Source organism: Asterias rubens, chromosome 13 (genome assembly GCF_902459465.1).
Source record: "Asterias rubens chromosome 13, eAstRub1.3, whole genome shotgun sequence".
NCBI lineage: Eukaryota > Metazoa > Echinodermata > Asteroidea > Forcipulatida > Asteriidae > Asterias > Asterias rubens.
Window position 1 is genome coordinate 14,864,585 of NC_047074.1, and position 19,858 is coordinate 14,884,442.

Below are 19,858 nucleotides of genomic sequence, written 5' to 3' on the forward strand. Positions count from 1 at the left end.
ATTATATATTATGTCCTGACGATGACTAGGGCAAGCTAGTCGAAACGTCGAGATCAATTTAAGAACTGACTCGGCGGTAGTACAGTTAATCAAGATTTAAAGCTAAAGTAGTTGTCCCAGCTATACCATCCGCCCGGGTAGGCAGGACAGTTCTTTTCAGAATTGAGAAGTCTCCCAAACATCCGAACAATCTACTCCGCGGTGGTAGAATTTAGCAAAACAAGACAGTTGTCTATAAGAACAAACTCTACCTGGCAAGTAAATACACACATGGTGTTACCGCCAACCAAATAATTATATAATTTTATACCTCACCATGCAGTGCCTCAAATCCTTTATTTATAGATATTGGTCATTGAAGATGTTTTTAGGGTAGGATACAATGATCCACACAAATAAGCCTCGCTAAGATAATAATAAGATAAGAACTTCAAAATCCCACACTGGGGAAATTTGAACTGGCCTTGATTCAGACAAAACACTACAACGTTTACATCAATAAACAGACAGATTGATAACAAAAAAAAACAGTAATTGTGAAACGAATGGAATGCAATTACCGTCAGAACAAGGGATCTTGATTCAAGTCTAACCAACCTTGACGCGGAATAATTATTAGGCTCACCGATCACAGTGAAAATAACATTAAACAATAATGTACAGTATTTTCCAACGAGGGGATATTTTCAAGCACGCAATATTTGCTGTCCATTGTACACAGCTAATGTAATAACACGAACTTCATTAATTTCGACTTAGCAGGAAGACTATAGGCAAGTCGGTCCTATGGCTGTTGCCTTGGTAGTTTACGAGTGGCTAGGCCTACATCAGGATATTGGAAACATCGTGGACATCACGTAAACAACGGTCTAAATATGATGATGTAGAAAACACCCACTGAAATGTTATATTTGATGATAAATAAATAAAATTAATTTCCCGTTAAAGCAATCGCACAACATCGGTGAATAGTATTGTCAAAAGGCCACACTTCGTGTATCACAACTTATATATAAAAATAATAACAAACCTGTGAAAATTTAGGCTCAATCGGTCATCGGAATCGGGAGAAAATAGAGGGAAAACCCACCCTTGTTTCTGCACGTTTCGTTCGCCGTTTCTGGATTTTTTTTATCGAGAACTGATAATTGTTTTAATGTTTTCTCACAAAGTAAAGCATTTCATGGAATAATGTTTCAAGGGAAGTCTTTCACCATTACATTGACTTCCACCTAAACCCTGTAAGTTATTTTTAAATCTGTGAATTTTAATTTTTGTTCTGTTCAGAAAGTGTCCAAATCCTTTAGCGAGCGTGTTATTACTTTTTTAAAATGATGATGTCATGTGTAATCGGGTTTTACTATTCTCTCCTGACCCAAATGGCCGATCGATCTCGAAGTTCTTCAGGTTTGTCAGTTTATGTATGGTGGATGACATAAAGTGCTTGTTAGAAAAAATCAAACAATGTAACCTTCTTTAAAAGTACATCTAGCGAGTAAATCCGACTTATTTAAGCATTGTGTGCACAATTCAGTTTCAGAGACTAAAATCCTAATCTCAAAATGACGTATGAAACTTAAAAGGTAGGTAAACAAAAGGGGTTGGGGTTGGGGGGGGGGGGGGAGTGGGGTCTTAGCATTGCATGCAAATAGGGCACAACTCAGTTCCAGATACTAGGCGTCAATCCCAATATGACGTTATTATGTACATTGTTTATCCCAAACCTAGGATCCGACTTGATTCAAGGCTTTTGACGCGGAGAATCCTCACCGACCTCAGTGAAAAGAACATTTTCCAAAAAGGGGATTTTTGTTAGCACGCAATCTTTAATTAGATGCATGGGAATGTTGCACGGTGACACGAATTCTATACATAAGCATTTTCGAACCGAACGACCCGACATTTGTGGCGGTTTTACGACTTCAAGCAAATCGACAGTGGCTCAACAGAGTGCATCCTTAATATAAGGTAAGTATACAGGGGAATGGTGGTTTAATATTGCGTGTGCAAATGGGAACAATTCATTTCGCGAGATTGAAATTTACTCTAAAATGACGATGTGAAACTACGCCAACAGCAACCCCGCACAACAAATCCCTAACAGTTCGTTTTTATCTTCACGAGAATGTGACTGATGCTTAATATTTGGTTTGTTTTTCAATGATTGTAGAGTGTACCAAAGTGGAACGAATTTATTGTTCATACGTTGTTATACTGTTTCTGTTTCAGAACAGCAGAATTGTGACAACTGTGTTTTGTTTCAACATGGCGGCGATGAAAGCCTTCAAGATGATGGCGTTGCTAGCAGTATCAGCCAATTTGCTCCATTCCGCCAATGCACGGGTAATTATACTAATTATACAGCGGCAGGGACAATATATCAGATATACATGTATTGTTTTGTTTCTTGAACATCTCTTATTAGGCGCAACAAATGCTTATTAAAAATAATTAAATTATTATGTTAATGAGCTGAGGGGCTAATAATAGAAATCAAACTTACATTGGAATTGTGAGAGTGGTGCGGGGAGCTCGAGCTGAAATGTCGAAAAGGGGGCTGCACCTCGACAATGAAATTGTGACCAACGCCCCACTCTCCGCGCCGATGTTTTGTACCGCTTAACACATTCAAACAATGGGTACACTTTTTATATAAAATAATACAAAGAAATCAACAACAGAACCACCGACAGGAGAAGTTATGTCAGAATGTGCTTGGTATATGCAAATTATCATAAGACACTGAGATGCGTTTGTAGTATATTTGTGGGGCTGATAGTTAAGTTAACTTGCAGCTGCTGCTTTCGAATAAAATGTTGATTTTCTTGTTTTTAAATTCAATATAAATAGCGACTTTAGAGGAAATTACCCAGCGATGACATTCCAACCATAGCTAACACGATGTTTTGTCTAATAATTAATTTGAATATTTTAAAACAAATAATGTTTACTGTAAAAACGTAAATCTACACACCCTTTAGCATAACTGACTCCTTGTTAAATTAATGGTAACAACAGAAACATTTTTGTTCTTCAATTAAAGCCGAAAAACGATCAACGTTTATTCAAATGCAGACATACTGATCGAAACGTTGGGTTTGATCTTAAACTGTATACTAATCTAAACTGCTAAGCGAAGTGTGATGTCACCAAACAAGTGAACATAAATATTGACAATGAAAACCCATCTTAGAATGAATCCTAGTGCTTTGTCAAGTCAAAACTAGGACTAGTTATCTTTGTCAAGTCAAAACTAGGTCTATCCATCGAGTTACTTTTAAATCTAAATCTGTTTTGTTTGTTTGATGTAAATTTTACTAATTGTTATTTGCTGTAACTTTTTTATGGATTTTTGCTGTAATTTACGCATTTTGATTGTTTTCGGATGGATTAATTTTCATAATATTAACTTTCTTACTGGTATGGTGTTTTTGTTAATGCGCTCTCGAACAGGCTGGTCCTGGACAGAGCGCAATATAAGTTCAATAAATTATTATTATTACTGCACCCCGTGCCCTCTGTCCGTGTCTGGGAGGGTGCGCTCGTGCAGTAACCGGGTTAACCTTCATAGATCCATGTCCCACACAATCCAGCATTGATCATGACCAATACAACCATTTTTAGTTTGTAAAGCAGGGCTCCGTTTGAGCAGACTCTTGATAAACAAACTTCACCTCAGCACCTTTGCCTGGAGGATACGTCGGGTACGTTCCCAATGTGAATAGCTTTACACAATACACACTCTATTCAATACATATCATTATGTATACCAAGTAAACGTGTTCTGTATGTTCATAGTTGCTTAAAGGCAGGGTTATATACTTTTGGTAAAATGACAAAGACCAGCATCCTCCCTTGGAATATCCCGGCATGTGTGTCAACAAACATGTGGAACTTTGGACTCAATCGAAGAATGAAAACAAGTTGCAAAGAACTATGCTTTCATACGTCTGAGAAAGGATTCATGCCTGAAACCTTCATAAGATTCATTTTTTTAATAAAAAAAATTACCCCTTTCTCTGAAAAAAAACCCGCTACTTGCATTTTCAACATTGATTTTAGTATCAACAGCTCTCAACAGTGTTTTTTACCAAGTAAGTTTTTGTGGTTATATATGTTTGGATTAATACCAAAAGTAAACAAAGGAGCCCACCATTTCTCATTCGGGGAATTTTTCATAGCAGGCAATCCTTCTGTAGATGCATGATACACTTTCCACAAACACAGCCACGTTGCTATTTGACCTTTTTTTTTCGACGTTTATATTTGTTTTGGTATAAACGGAAGTGGGAAGGGAAGATATATATTTTTTTCAAAACACTTGGATCCTTTTGTCATGTTTTCTGTTTCAACTACTTTGTAGACATTTTTACACAAACTTTAGCCCATGGACTTCCTATTATCCCTCATTCGTTAATTAAGCCTTTTTTTTGCAATAGCTCCCTTTGTTTTTTTTACACAATTTCCAACTGTGGACCTTTCCCGAACCGTGGACCCTATTGTCCTCTTTTGTTATAGGTTCCCGGCTTGAATAATACCTTCTCACATACAGCATCAATATATGCCCTTAAAAGAAAAGAAGGAAAAAATAAAAAACCAAAAGCAGCAACAAGCAAGCAAGCAAGCAGACAAAACAAAATAACAAATCATGTTTCTTACTACCATGACCCGTGCACCTTTCCATCATAAATTTCTAACAAATATCATTAAAACTTAAACAAATACAAGAAATACGTTACAAATGTCCTATTGTTAAAAGAATGAATAACGAACAAGTGAAGAAATGAAAGAAATAGAAAAGAAAAGAAGAAAGAAAAATATTATTAAAAATGACACATGAATTAATAATGATAATAACCGTGTTTTCCTTACAGACAACACCTGAAGGACCACAATCAACAACAGACCCCGCACCTTACATGACTGACCACGTGACTAACTACCACCTGACCGGGGATCGACCAGGAGAAGCCCCCTGTCGTTGCTCGATCCAAACACCCATTCCCGTAGTATGTACGGACTATCAAACACAAAACAACTCGGAGAAACTACTGGAGATTCGACATTGGGTAAGACTTTGGATTTCATAAATATCTCCTAACGTTGAATTGAATATTTCTTATGCATCGTTCCCGTTGGATTTGTTTTTCATCCTATTTAGAAATTGTTCAAACATTTTCTTATCAGAGTTTATCCGTAACCAGAAGTGTTTCGAATGCATTGGTCACCACTGGCCAAAAGCAGAAACCATTATTTGTTACAATCTTGCAGCTGCGAAAACGTACCTCTGTGAACTTGAAGTGGAATATACCTCAAATAATTACTAAAATATTCAAATGAAATTTGATCTAAATTCCGAATTATTAGTTAAAACAGAATAACAGGTTCTCACTTGTTTTGGTTATGAATAGATAACTAACCTGACACTTGAGGTTGGTCAACTATACGAGAAGTCAACATGGCAATCAGACCTCATCGCTACCTTCCAGGACAACCTAGACGAAGCTACCGAGAAATTCACCCTCATGGAGGGTGGACAGCTTCTAGTCACCCGGACTGAGATTGAGGGCGTACGCCAGAATGTTCGTAGTATGGCTTCTGCGCTGTATACACTGCAGCAGTGGCAAGGGATCGCATCTGATGCTGTACAATTAGGGAGAATTCGGGCCATTATGAGAGATGTAAATATTGAAGAGTAGAAACTTAAAGCCCGGTTCATACTCCCTGAGAATGAGAATAACAAAAAGAGATGCGAATTTTGACGTCACGTGTTTTTTTTTTGCAGCGAATGTTTCGCAGGGGTTACCCACCAGTCAACTGCAATTCGAATTGTTGGTTGCGAATTAAATTTAGTTTGTGACACACAATGTTTCGCTTTCGCACGAAGTATGGACCATGCTTTAAGTTAGTATTAATAACTAAAGAGACGTAATGGAAAAGGAGAACAGATTGTTTATTTACTGTTTTGTATTGTATTGTAGTGTACGTTTCTCAGAAACTGGAACACACCCCATAACCCTGTGGAGGGTAACATCAGTATTATAATAACACAATTAGTTTAGTAATGGTACGGAAAGATATAGGAGTGTGAACTTTGAACAAAACACATTATGTTAAGCTTAATCACGCAGTTTGATTCCCTTTAAAAACAATTCATACAACAGTCATAAGAAATTTCTTTTCGCAGTTTAAGGGTTTTCTGCATTGCTTTTGGTTTTTGTTCACACCTCATTTTGTGACTGAACTCGAGACATTGGTTTCATGTGAATAAATGTTTCGTTTCAAATGATTAGTTTGTTTCATTCATGTTGCTTAACCAAAGGTTTCAAACATCAGCACTGTTGTGGATACCATGATAGAGCTTGATAACAGTCATGGTCTAGGCGGTTTGCAGCAGCGAATCACTGAGTTGTCTGGTCAGCTTCGGACATGCAACGCTGGCCAGCCTCCTCCTGCCGTGGGAACAGCGACTGTGAGTCCCGGTACCGACCAGGGTTCAGACGGTGATCAAACACTGCCAGAGAATTGGCCAGAGAAGGCAAAACAAGGTTCAGTATTTTCTGCCACTTAACAAGTGCCCGACAGTGTTGTATGGTCAAGACCAGAGTGTCGAGGGGGAGACTAAGACCCGCAAGTGGCCGGGTTGGCGTAATGGTTTTATTCATAACAGCTTCAACCTCTATAGGACCCCGGTTCAAAACCAACAGGGGGTACTATGTGGATTGGGTTTTCCCCTCCCACGTCTTAAACTGAATCTGTCTTTCTCTTTTTCGCTCCGTTGGGTTCTTGGCTATTACAGTGTAACCTCGCTTTTCTGAGATGTCCATTAACAGAATATTTTTTTTTCTTGGATTTTTCTCCCACATACAAAAAATTAAATTTCTCTCAAAGTTGTTGTTTCCGTTGGTTTCTTTGCTACTGCATTGATTACATTATCTGCATGTGTTGCAAGGATGAAATTAGACCAACGTCTGAAAACAAGTCTACATCTGTAATTACATACTTCACAAAATGCATAACAAGTGTGTGGTATCCATCTCTCCTCACCACAGATAGCTGCGGGAGACTAGTCTCCATTTCAGAGCCCTACACTGTACGAGGAAATTTGGATCAACATGGAGTGTGGGTCAGGGACCCGCTAGTGAATCCAAGCAATGTGTATTATCACAGGTAAGTAGGGAAGTGACACACAACGAATGTGAAGTGAACATGGTTTAATTACCGCGATTCGAATCACCCATGTTTGTTTTGTTAGCTGAAACCAGTGGGGCTTAATACTTAGGATTTGCATGACATTTGCGCCAAGAAATCGAGCGTGCCTACCAAGCAATACTCGCATTATTTTAACTGGTTACAGCAACTGGTTACAGCGCCCCCTTTGTGATGTGAATAGTGAACTAATCAAAAAGAAACAGAAAAAATAGGAAAACAGTTCAGTTTAAGAACCCCCTATGTAAGTGTTTTTACGCTACGAAGTGTGCACCTGAGAGCAACACAAGTCAACACAATGTAGGGATTAAACACCATGTGGACTAACACACGTCCACACAGTGTTATTTACAGTCCTGAAGAATAGGATAACTGTACAGAACAAATGAAACTCCTAACAGGGAATGCAACAGAGCTGTGTGATTTCTAATTATTCACTACCTTATGGAGACTGTGAACAAATCAGAAAACAGATCACAAGAAGGAAATTCTAAAGACTGTGGGGTGCTCCATAAGCAAGTTTGTACAGAGGAAATAACAAAATATGTCTCCCCAGGGATGCTGTCAAACTGAGGTGTGTCAAACACACTTATTTTAACATCAATTTCCATATTTTTGCAGGTATGGTGTCTCAAGTCAAACTGCTCCGTTTGGAGGTAGTATGAATGTGGGTGCCTTCCAGAGGTCTAAAACCAATTCAATTGAAGGAGAAGCTCTCCAACACATCGAAGAGGCGATCATCTATAATGGCTCCCTCTTTGCTTACTCGGAGGAAAGAGTTCAATATCAAGAGCGTATCGATGATTATTATTATGGTAGCTATTACACACGGACGCGAGAAAGGACAGACAAGACACTGTCTAAGATCACTTGGAACTCACCACCCGACTCCAATAACATCACCATCTCTCCAGATGACGAGGTGATTTCACGAAACACTTCGTCAGATACACCCCTCGATCGACAACCTTACATCGGCCCTAATGATGTTCCGAAGATGGACCTGAGCGTAGATGAAAGTGGACTTTGGGTGATGTACGGTAGCGATCTGGAGATGCTGGTCGTTAGTAAAGTAGATGAAGAAACTCTGGAGTTTGAGCGTACAGTGGAGAGCGCCTACCCGAAGAACCGTGTTGGGAACTGTTTCATCATCTGTAAGAAGGTCTACTGTCTTATCAGTGTCACTAGGTACGACTCTAGGGTGGCTTTCTTCATGGACACTGACAGTGGCTTCGAAGGATTCGTCAATGTCCCTTTCATCATCAAGTACGGGAGCCTATCATCGATTGAGTATAACCCACGTGACCAGCTGCTGTATGGCTGGGACAACGGCCATGCTGTGGTCTACAGTCTTACATTCGAGTAAAGCCCGCTTGAGTTCCACACAGACATAAGCTTAAAGGCCCTGGACACTATTGGTAATTACTCAAACTAATTGTTGGCAATATACAAAACTAACTTGATAATAAGAGATGGAGAGCTGTTGATAAAATTGCAAGAAACGGCTCCCGCTGAAGTAACATAGTTTTTGAGAGAGAGGTAATTTCCCACTCAAACCATAAAATGCATCAACCGATGGTCTATGTTTTTTAATAAGCCATTTCAAATCAAATCAAATTAATAAGTTGATAAGAAAGTGAACACAACTTTTATCAGGAAAATGCAAGTTGCATTGATTTGTTGTCATTGCATCAAGCAGATTAAAATAATGCAATTTTTTACACTTTGATCATGGGCCCTACTTTGGAAGTATGTTTGGTTTAAGGAGAAGTATACAGGTCGTAGAAGATCCAAAGCTTAACTAAAGAAGTTGACTAGACGTTTAATACCAATCATTTGTACTTAATAAAGAAAATACTTACAATGTCTCTTCTCAATGGGGCAGGACAGCAACAGTCTGGCATCTTCACGTTTTTAGATGTGTACTTTAATGTTAGAGCACGTTTAGTAAACACGGCAATGATTGTCTCTAGTGTGTATAAGGATTTGTGTGTTTTGGGCAAACACAACCAATTAATACTGTCTTTTAATATGTATTGAAGAATTTGTGTTTTTTAACATAAGAGCAAGTGACTAACACAACAAATGTTGTCATTTTGGTATCTGTAAGGTTTGGTGTGTTTTAATGTTAGAGCAAGTAGCAACAACAACAAAATATTGTCTCTTTAGTATGTATAAGGATTGGTGTGTTTGTTAGAGCGCGTTGCAGCAACACATAATAGTATTGTCTCTTTGTATCAGGTTTGTTGTATTTTAATGTTAGAGCACTTTAAAAACACAGCAAACATTGTCTTTTTCTTTAGTATGTATGTTATGCACGGTAAACACAGCAAAGTTAAAGGTATTTGTCTTTTAATGTTAGAGCAAACACACCCAAATATTGTATTGTTTAGTATGTTAAAGGTATATTGTATTTTAATAATAGAGCAAACACAGCAAACATTGTCCTTTAAGTGTGTAAGGTTGTCTTTTAATGTAAGAGCAAACACAGCAAACATTGTCCTTTAAGTGTGTAAGGTTGTCTTTTAATGTAAGAGCAAACACAGCAAACATTGTCCTTTAAGTGTGTAAGGTTGTCTTTTAATGTAAGAGCAAACACAGCAAACATTGTCTTTTAAGTATGTATATAATGCTGCAGATTGGATATCAGTTAGTTTTTAAAGCTGCTTTGCTTTTAATAGTAATATCAAGTTGGTACAAATGTTATAAATAATAATAATATGTCAACTTGAATCGGAAACCAACGCAGAACTTCAAGTCCAAACTTTATTCTCGGTCGGAACCGTTTGATTGTTTAAATCCCATATAAATGTAGATGTATAAAGACACACAAACATTAGAACATTTCGTTTCAAAAGATCGAGTTTTTGATATATTGAGTTTCAAAAAATGGCCATTAACTGTGGTACACATCGGTACTAAACAATAGTATAGTTTTAAGCTTGAAGTAATCATGCAAGTTATATAAGTCCTTTAGATAAAAATTGTGAATTTATATAACACAAAATCGGCAATAATAGCAAACAATTACACTGCAATATTGAACAAGTTTTTAAAGTTATTAATTAGTCAAGAATGTAGTGCGCCACCCTGCGTTCGCAATCATCTGTAACAAAACCAAACCAAACCCACAAAAACCTAAAAGCAACGATTTTCACGTAACCATGTCTTACATAGTGATGTTTTAATACGGCTTAAGAAAATGTTGGTGATTGTAACCATTCGTATGTAGTAGTTGTAGGTATGTCTAGATGAATAAAACTTTCTGACACACATCTTGTATTTAGTATTATGTTCTCCGTTTGGATGTGTCATCTTGCATATAATTATTATTGCTCTTGAAACGAGGTGAAAATCGGCTGTTCTGGCAACTTGGTTTGTTATCAACGTAATTTGTTCCATTCATCTGTTACGTCATTCATGAGTCATCGGATGGTATTAGTCTATAAATGGAGTTTGGACATTTTTGGGGGATATATCTAGCAACAACATTGTGATTCCAATACTAATATATTTCCAGAAGCCATTTTATTGAATCCGTCCAAACTTCACAGGATGCTTTGTTTGCCTGTTAGGAAGGCGAAGAGCCTTCCATGCCTTTCTTCTGGCGGCGAATGGAATTACCAAAACAATATTTTTCAAAACATGTGAACATTTACATTTCAAGAGAGGTTGTCGATTTTTGAGATATTGCCAGAGAAATCTGGATCGATTATGTCCACACAGGAAGACAAAGCCGTAACTGGAATACAACATCACATAATGAACTGTCTATCAGATTCAAATTCTGGATAACAAAACAACCACATTGCTTCAAAGTGTAATGTTTCTCAAAACTATCGAAAGCTGCAGTATGATTCTAAGCAGAAGCGACTTCCTAATTATGTCCCCTTGTGAGTTTTAACTAAACATGAATAGCATTTTCGTTTTTGTTGTTGTAGGTAACAATCTTCACTACAATTGAGGTCTTTTGGGTCGATAGGTGGCAGCAGACTTTGGGTAAATCCGTTGTCTCAGTAATGTGCGCACGCTCAGAACTACGTAATAAATGACAATTTACCTGGTAAGTCTGCTGCCACCTAAGGCTTCTTAGTATCCAATTAAATTTAAAACACAAAGACAAAGATCAATATTAATGGTTGCCATAGCAGAACTTAAGCGCAGAAATTATACAGCATTATTTTGAAGGTCTCTATTGTGTAGGCTACTTGTCTTCAAGCATGTTTCGAAGCAGCGGAGCATGATAATATTAATCTAATGAGAACTTAAACTTGTATAAACCCAGCCTAGGACTTAAGAGTATTCAACATGTCTGACACCTTGGCCTGTGTCTCTGTGGAACTCGAACGGGCTTTACTCGAATGGGCTTTACTCGAAGGTAAGACTGTAGACCACAGCATGGCCGTTGTCCCAGCCATACAGCAGCTGGTCACGTGGGTTATACTCAATGGATGATAGGCTCCCGTACTTGATGATGAAAGGGACATTGACGAATCCTTCGAAGCCACTATCAGAGTCCATGAAGAAAGCCACCCTAGAGTCATAACTCGTGGCACCGTTCAGACAGTATACCTTCTTGCAGATGATGAAACAGTTACCCAAGCGATTCTTCGGGTAGGAACTCACCACTGTACGCTCAAACTCCAAGGTTTCTTCATCCACTTTACTAACAACCAGCATCTCCTGTGCATTACTGTATATCAGCCACAGTCCAGATTCATCTACGGTTAAATCCATCTTCGGAGCGGCACTTGGACCGGTGTAAGCGAAGCGATCATGGGGTGTTTCAGATGGAATCTCACGCACGAATGAACTTCCCGGGTGAAAAATTGGGATTGAAGGTGACTGGGAAGTCCACCCAATCCTTGTTATGTTTTGGAACTTTGCATACTCGTAGCCGTTTCTACGATGATTCCGGACCCGTTCAGTTTTTGTCGAGTATGCAAACAGCGATCCATTATAAACGGCAGCTTCTATAATGTGATGTAGAATGTCGCCCTCTATCGGTTGACTTTCTCCTTTCTGGAATTCACCCACGTTGATACTGACGCTAAATTGTTTGTCTTGTACTGGATCCGTGAAGCTGGTGACAAGGGAGAATAAATCAGGATTACGTTTGAATTTATGATATTCTATTATATAGAGAGCGAACAAGTTAATTTTGTATATTCCTTGGCTTGTTTGTTTGTTTGTTTGTTTGAATGATCTTCCCATCAAGGGAACTCGGGGAAACTCCCACAAAGGGATATATAAACACTAAGCTGGTAACAGTCAATCTCTCTCAAACAAACATTGGCTTAATGTCGATAATTGTGAATTGCATAACACGACATTTTTAATTCAGAAACTTGACGACATTTTGACTCATTAGACAAATAATTTCAATCAATGGTTAGCTTGGTAGTATTCGAACCCTCAACCTCATGATTGCAAGTCATGCAGTTAAACCACTGGACACGGTGACCAGTAGATTATATTATGAGTAATGCAAAATCTAAACAAACATAGAGTTTTGTTTATACAGAGATTTGACTTTTTACAAGGTGTTTACTTTCGAGTCAAACCGTCCTAACTTTCCATTTTCTACCCTAACACTATAATCACACGACCGCCCATGTCAGAATTTAGCCCGATTCCGAATCACGAAGTCATACTCATGGGTCTGTATCTTTGACGTACCTGTGATAACAGACAAAGTCCGGACTAACCACCGGATCTCTCATCCATGCACCGTTGCTCCCAAGGTTCCCTCTCAGTGTATATGGCTCCGAGATGGATACCAATTTACCACAACTATCTGCAACAGGAACCAGTTTTGTTTTAATCAACAGACTTAATACAAAAAACTTGTTAAGGCAAAACAAAAAACAATTCACTACCAACGCCACGTTTAACGTACGCAGAAAAAGAAAACAAGAATAAGTGGAGTCTTAAGAAGAGTCTGAAGTTGAACGCTTTTAAAACACGTACAAAACTTAAAACTTAAAGACACTGGACACTATTGGTTATTGTCAAAGACCAGTCTTCTCACTTGGTGTACCTCAACATATGCATAAAATAACAAGCCTGTGAAAATTTGAGCTCGTTTGGTCGTCGGAGTTGCGAGATAACTGTGAGAGGAAAAAACACCCTTGTCACTCGAAGTTGTGTGCTTTCAGATGTTTGATTTCGAGACCTCGAATTCTAAAACAAAGGTCTCGAAATCAAATTCGTGGAAAATTACTTCTTTCTCGAAAACTACGTTACTTCAGAGGGAGCCGTTTCTCACAATGTTTTATACTATCAACAGCTACCCATTACTCGTTACCAAATAACGTTTTATGGTAATAATTATTTTGAGTAATTACCAATTGTATCCACTGCCTTTAACAAATTTTGTTTGCACACAGGGTGTCAGTTTGTGACATCATTGACGATGTATATGTGTGTCATGAAGAATATCACGGTCAGTGGCAGGAGATTGTCCTCTAGAGGCACCCCCAAACGGCAAACTGTGTACAAACTCCATCTGATAGCGCCCTCTGTTGAATCAGCATCCATCAGTCAATGCTATTTCCCAGATGCGGGACATTAAATCTACGGGGACAGAATCTCAGTGGACAGAATGTCATGGGACACCGGCTATGACCGGAGTTGACTAGGCTCATCTTAAAAAAATGTGTTTCTGCACTCTGACCCCAGACAAAGCCTGATTCTCACGCGGCCTTACTTTGTATGGTTGTTTTCGGCCATAATTCTGGATCCTTCTGACGGTCCTTTTCAGCAGAGTCTTCCGTGTCTGGGACTGCCGTGCCAACTGACTCACTCTCTTTCGCATTACACGTTCTCAACTGATTGGATAACTCAGTGACTCGACGCTGCATACCAGCCAAATCCTCGCTGGTATCAATCTCTATCAGTCCGTCTATTACTTTACTGACGTTCGAAACCTGAAAGGATAAAGTGTTCAAACATTATTGGAAAGAAGTTTTTTTTTTTTTTTTTTTGGGGGGGGGGATAAGCACAAAATGTAATACGACATCATTGCAAATATGACTGTTGGCGTTCGTTAAGTCGTATACGAAGAATGGGTAAGAAATGGCTTCCGCCCCGACTAAAACAAATAGTCTGGCGCTCAATTAAAAAACAAGTCTTACTTCACTCATTATGATTTCGATTCTCCCAACTTGTGTCTCGTCTGATCGGACCCCCTGCCACTCACGCAGTGTATACAGAGCAGACGCCATGTTACGAACATTCCGTCGCATCCCCTCTATCTCAGTACGGGTCACCAGTAATTGCCCACCCTCTATGAGGTTAAAGGTTGTAGTGACGTCAGAGAGATCAGACTCAAAGGTCCTGGTGAGCTCCGACTGTAAGTTGACTATTTCGAAGAGGCTGGTGACGTCAGCAGTCAAGTTGTTAATCTGATATGAATAAATTAGGGTAGAGTTAGAACACTTCTGTGGTCCAGTGGTAAAACTTTATGATTTGCAATCATAAAGTTGTGGGTTCGAATCCTACCAAGCTAACCACCAAATGACTAAAATTACTAATATAAAGTCATAATGATTAAAATTACTGAATCACAATTTATTTATTTCTGCAAAATGCAATTCATAATCATAGACGTTCTAGTGTTTGTATGCGAAAGATTGGCTGTTGCGAGCTTGATTGTTATAACCCCTTGTGAGAGTTTGCCGAGTTCACTCGACCGAAAGAACATCAAAACAAAGTTGTTAATTGACACAATAATGCGAAATGATTTTTATTATTATTATTATTATTTATTCGACCAATACAAGGTACAACAAACAAGTTACAATAGCACAAGACAGAACAATAACGGGGAAAAAAATAATTATAAAAAAGCAAGAAGTAAGGAAAATAAAAAACAGAATTAAATAAAGGAATAAGTAAGGTTAAATTAAATTTCCCAAACATTGAACCTAATTGAAACTGAAAAACAAAATATAAATAAGAATAAATAAGAATAAGAATGCCTCTATTCAATAATATCACTGACAATTACATCAATTTGGTGGTAATAACATCGAAAGCAGTTTCCCCAGGTTATTGTTCTCGTTTATAGTACGTGGTGTATTCGACCGAGGAAAAAGAAATGACAGCTCCATAATTTGTACGTGACGACTATGGTCTACATTTTGTCCCACGTCAATGATTGTACAAAACCTCGCAAGCATCTAGGTGAAAACCTTCGTTGATTGGGTACCAGCAGTTCAAGTTTAAACAGGTTTTATAAAAAACGCACACACCTGGTTTTTAATGTTTTTCAGCTTCTGATGTGTTGTCCGTGTCTCGTAGTCAGAGCAGAGTACGAGCGTGGGTGACTTGACCGTACAGCGGCAGGTACCGTCCCCGCCTCGCTCCCCAGTCACTTCGAAGCCAGACGTGGTAGGTTCGGCCGATGGTTGCGTCTGTTGAAAGAGTACGTTTGAAAGCCCATAACCACTTGTCGTCAAAAACCAAAAAACTGTATCAACAAAACCAAATTACAATACACTCCAATGTTATTCTTACAACTGTGATGGGTAATAATTATGCCTCGTTCTTTTCGGGTTGAAAAAACTTGTTAGTTAATTCTCATAAGTAATTATTTTGATATTCAAATTGAATCAAGCGCCCTCTTAGTCAGGTTTCCGGGCCCTCCAATACCATTCCATCAATACAGCCTCAACCTTTGCTTCGCTACTGTCTGCATTTTTACAGATGTTAGAAAAGGAGATATAACCAACAAACTGACGTAACACAGAGGGCAATGACGTCACGGGAATCGTGACAACACTAGACATGTCATGGGTTTGCCTTACCTGCGCCATGATCACAGCGGGTAGCATCAGCAACAGAATAACAGCACCGGTCATAAACATGAGTGGATTTCCATCAGCCATATCTGGGAATGCAGGTCTCGTTTTATACCTGATTGGTCATACAACGATACATCAGTAGAAATAAGGAATAGGCAAAAATTCGATTAAACATTACCAGTAAAGTTCATTTGCTAGTTTATTATTAGCCACACTGGCAGCAACTTTGGTTCAACAACATTTCTTAAAGTTTCATTACTTAACAAATGCATTGAACACCAACTGAACATGTGCGTCAAGTGTCATCGATTGGCTTGGTGTTGGGGGTGGGGGGGGGGGGGGCAAACACACATAGGGAAACATACTACCAAAGGAATATAGTAGTATTTTGCTTTCTCTGTCAATTTGTGTCTTGTTAATTGCTGTGGTCATTATTTGTCCTGCTTTTTTTGCCCGAATGTTTGAGGACATCGATCCTCTGTCCTCAAGGCTGTACACCTGTGCAGCTCAAGGGCAACATTATTTACCTAGCTATAAGCAGATAACTAAATGAATTAGGCCGATACTTTTCAGATCTTTGACTACTCAGCAGCATCCAGTAATGTTCAAAGTCATTATTCAAAGTCAAAAAGGTCCCTCTAGATTGTAGAGTTGGATAAAACAATGAATGAAACAGCTATACTTACTTTCTGACGATCAAGTAGTTCAATTGGTGGTAGCGAGTGAGCTTTAGTTGAACGCCGTGTGGCTCTCTTGTGGTTACTTGCTGTGAAGATTACACAATGACGATGGCACCTGGATCCCGATGTGAAATCGGAGCTAGTGTTTAATGACGTTTAAATATGTTCCCATTCTATGCAAATAAGACGAATGGACAAAGGTCAAAGGTCAAACCATATCTAAGTTGATATCAAAACATTCTTCATATAACAGAAAACAAATTCTAAAAAAGAAGGAATACAAAATAATGGAGACTATAATATGAAGTATGCGTCATTTATAGATACTCTAGAATCATTGCGGTCAATTAAGCATCACAACCCAAATGTATCTTAGTTTTAATGTTTAATTCTAACAAGTAATTCTAGTTAGGCCTATTTATAATTATTTTGCAAACATTTTTTTTCTAATGTTTAATTTATTTTATTTATCAATTGCTTTGTTATTTCACGATTAAGACGTTGGTGTTGCTTTGGGGATAAAGAATATAATTTGCTTTTAGCATGTATTAGGCACTTTATAATATACTTACCCCGAGTTCTGCGAAACAAATCCACATGCAAGTCACCCGGGTTGGATTCGAACCCACAACCAGTAGATGCAGTTCGATTATTGTGTGCTAGCAACTGGTACCGCAACGGTTTAACTTTTACTTGATTTGATTGAAAAGGATAGTCTCCTTTCGAGTTGTTATACTCATTTTTGTGTTCGATACACGAGAGACTTGCACCCAGTGGGTGTGTTCGGTTAGCTCACACGTGTGCGTAAAACTTACATGAGAGCGTTCGATTAGCCATCATTGTATACTCGTGACGTCATCCACCACCATTGATCTCGATAATAGAGATCAATGGGCACAACAGACCCGGCTCGCGAGCGGGACCCAATTCCACGGCTCCGCTTACCGCCGAATTCTGAGCTATAACGATAACAATATTCTCCGTCTGCACGGCAAACGCCGAATTTCAGCGTTTCTTTCCGAGTACAAAAACAATAAATTATTACACATTATTTTATTGAATGTAGAACAGCCAGATTTTACCTCCTTCCAAAGGTACATAAACCAGACAACCCAGGAAGACCCATCATATCTGGCAATGGTTCCCCCACTGAGAACATTTCTCTTTTTGTTGACAGTTTTCTCAAGCCGTTAATGCCGCAGATTCCATCATACATTCACGACACTCCAGATTTCCTCCGCAAAATCGCAGGTATTCAGAAGCAGGTCCCTAACACAGCCATCATCGGTACTTTTGATGTAACCTCTCTATACACCAACATTCCGAAAGATGAAGGGATTGCTGCCTGCTCTTCAGCTCTGGCTAAGAGTGGTCACTCGTCACCACCCTTCTCTGACATTGTATCCCGCATGCAACATGTTCTAACCAAATAATTTTTTTTTCATGGGTAAGAATGTCTTCTACATGTACAGGACACTGCAACGGGCACACGTATGGCACCATCTGATGCCATGTCCCTGGGTCTGGTGGCACACGTATGGCACCATCTGATGCCATGTCCCTGGGTCTGGTGGCACACGTATGGCACCATCTGATGCCATGTCCCTGGGTCTGGTGGCACACGTATGGCACCATCTGATGCCATGTCCCTGGGTCTGGTGGCACACGTATGGCACCATCTGATGCCATGTCCCTGGGTCTGGTGGCACACGTATGGCACCATCTGATGCCATGTCCCTGGGTCTGGTGGCACACGCATGGCAACATCTGATGCCATGTCCCTGGGTCTGGTGGCACACGTATGGCACCATCTGATGCCATGTCCCTGGGTCTGGTGGCACACGTATGGCATCATCTGATGCCATGTCCCTGGGTCTGGTGGCACACGTATGGCACCATCTGATGCCATGTCCCTGGGTCTGGTGGCACACGTATGGCACCATCTGATGCCATGTCCCTGGGTCTGGTGGCACACGTATTGCACCATCTGATGCCATGTCCCTGGGTCTGGTGGCACACGTATGGCATCATCTGATGCCATGTCCCTGGGTCTGGTGGCACACGTATGGCATCATCTGATGCCATGTCCCTGGGTACGGGTCTGGTGGCACACGTATGGCACCATCTGATGCCATGTCCCTGGGTCTGGTGGCACACGTATGGCACCATCTGATGCCATGTCCCTGGGTCTGGTGGCGCTATATCGATGACATCTTTTTCATCTGAACCAGTGATGAAGCAAGCCTCACAGCTTTTATTAACCACATAAATTCCTTGGACGCATCCCAGTAAAGAGCTACAGGAAGTACTCGTAATACATAACCGCGCTTGCCCGTGTTCGAATCCCTACGGGTAAATAAATTGCATACATTTCCCCTTACAAATTGTTGGCTGCTTGAACTGATGCGTGACTTCATGTTCTCCACGGCAACATTTTTGTGTTGTCCGGTTTCTTGCATGGTTTGTACACCATCTATAGTTCTGTAATACAACTCACTGGTTAAATATGACAACAATTACCGCCCAATATAGCCCAATAAAGGCGCCTTGTGAACGCACCCCATCTACTATGCCGGCATCATAGAAATAATTAATTGCCACTCAGACCAACGTCTGCGCTTTTAGGAGCACAAACAAACAACCGGCAACTGTTGCTAGTCATCTATTTAGATGAATGGTACTTAATGGAGGGGAACACACAGCAATTTGTAAGATCTGATTTCAGTTTCGCACATTTATATATTGAATGCTCCAATCTACACAGCACCATTTCAAGTGACAAAATGCACAACGTATAGCGGTTTGCTTTTAAGAGTGCCATGTGCGGCGTGCACGCATTTTGATTCGACATACCTCGTTCTAAAAGCAAGAGCTTGCATTACACACAAGCCGTTGCTGCAGTGAACAACAAACGGAGCTTTAGCATTGAGGACTTAAGATTTGTTGGAGAGTGCCTCTTTAATTTTACAATCTGGAAGTAAGTAGAAGATGGAAGCATGGCTACCGGGAAGCAGAGAATGAAGGTGGATCTTGCTGGACTGCTGTTGGTTCTTGTTTTTGCAGGAATTGACTCTAAAGCCGTAAGTTTCTTTCCTTTTGAATCTTTAAATGCAATAAGGAATTAATTCTTCTGCGTATCGTGGTGCTGATTGGTTTAGTGAA

At 39.5% G+C, this 19,858-nt stretch overlaps 2 protein-coding genes across 3 annotated transcripts; one reads left to right on the top strand and one right to left on the bottom strand.

The window, feature by feature from the left end:
• The first annotated feature begins 1,679 nt into the window (after window positions 1-1,679).
• Window positions 1,680-10,482, top strand: LOC117298394 (noelin-like). Of its 2 annotated transcripts, none has more exons than XM_033781641.1 (7): window positions 1,680-1,968; window positions 2,235-2,343; window positions 4,875-5,069; window positions 5,412-5,681; window positions 6,323-6,548; window positions 7,053-7,170; window positions 7,831-10,482. In XM_033781641.1, the coding sequence occupies exons 2-7, from the start codon at window positions 2,266-2,268 to the stop codon at window positions 8,573-8,575; spliced, it is 1,632 nt and encodes a 543-aa protein (XP_033637532.1). In that variant the 5' UTR covers window positions 1,680-1,968; window positions 2,235-2,265; the 3' UTR covers window positions 8,576-10,482. The 2 variants fall into 2 exon arrangements, with proteins under 2 accessions (XP_033637532.1, XP_033637530.1); XM_033781639.1 differs by having other exon boundaries at window positions 1,681-1,968; window positions 2,230-2,343.
• Window positions 9,986-16,798, bottom strand: LOC117298395 (noelin-like). The gene is made up of 7 exons (XM_033781642.1): window positions 16,703-16,798; window positions 16,020-16,128; window positions 15,465-15,626; window positions 14,346-14,615; window positions 13,919-14,138; window positions 12,889-13,006; window positions 9,986-12,292 (listed from the first exon to the last, which is right to left on the bottom strand). Exons 2-7 carry the CDS (start codon window positions 16,098-16,100, stop codon window positions 11,578-11,580), a joined length of 1,566 nt encoding a protein of 521 aa, XP_033637533.1. The 5' UTR covers window positions 16,101-16,128; window positions 16,703-16,798; the 3' UTR covers window positions 9,986-11,577.
• Window positions 16,799-19,858: the final 3,060 nt, after the last annotated feature.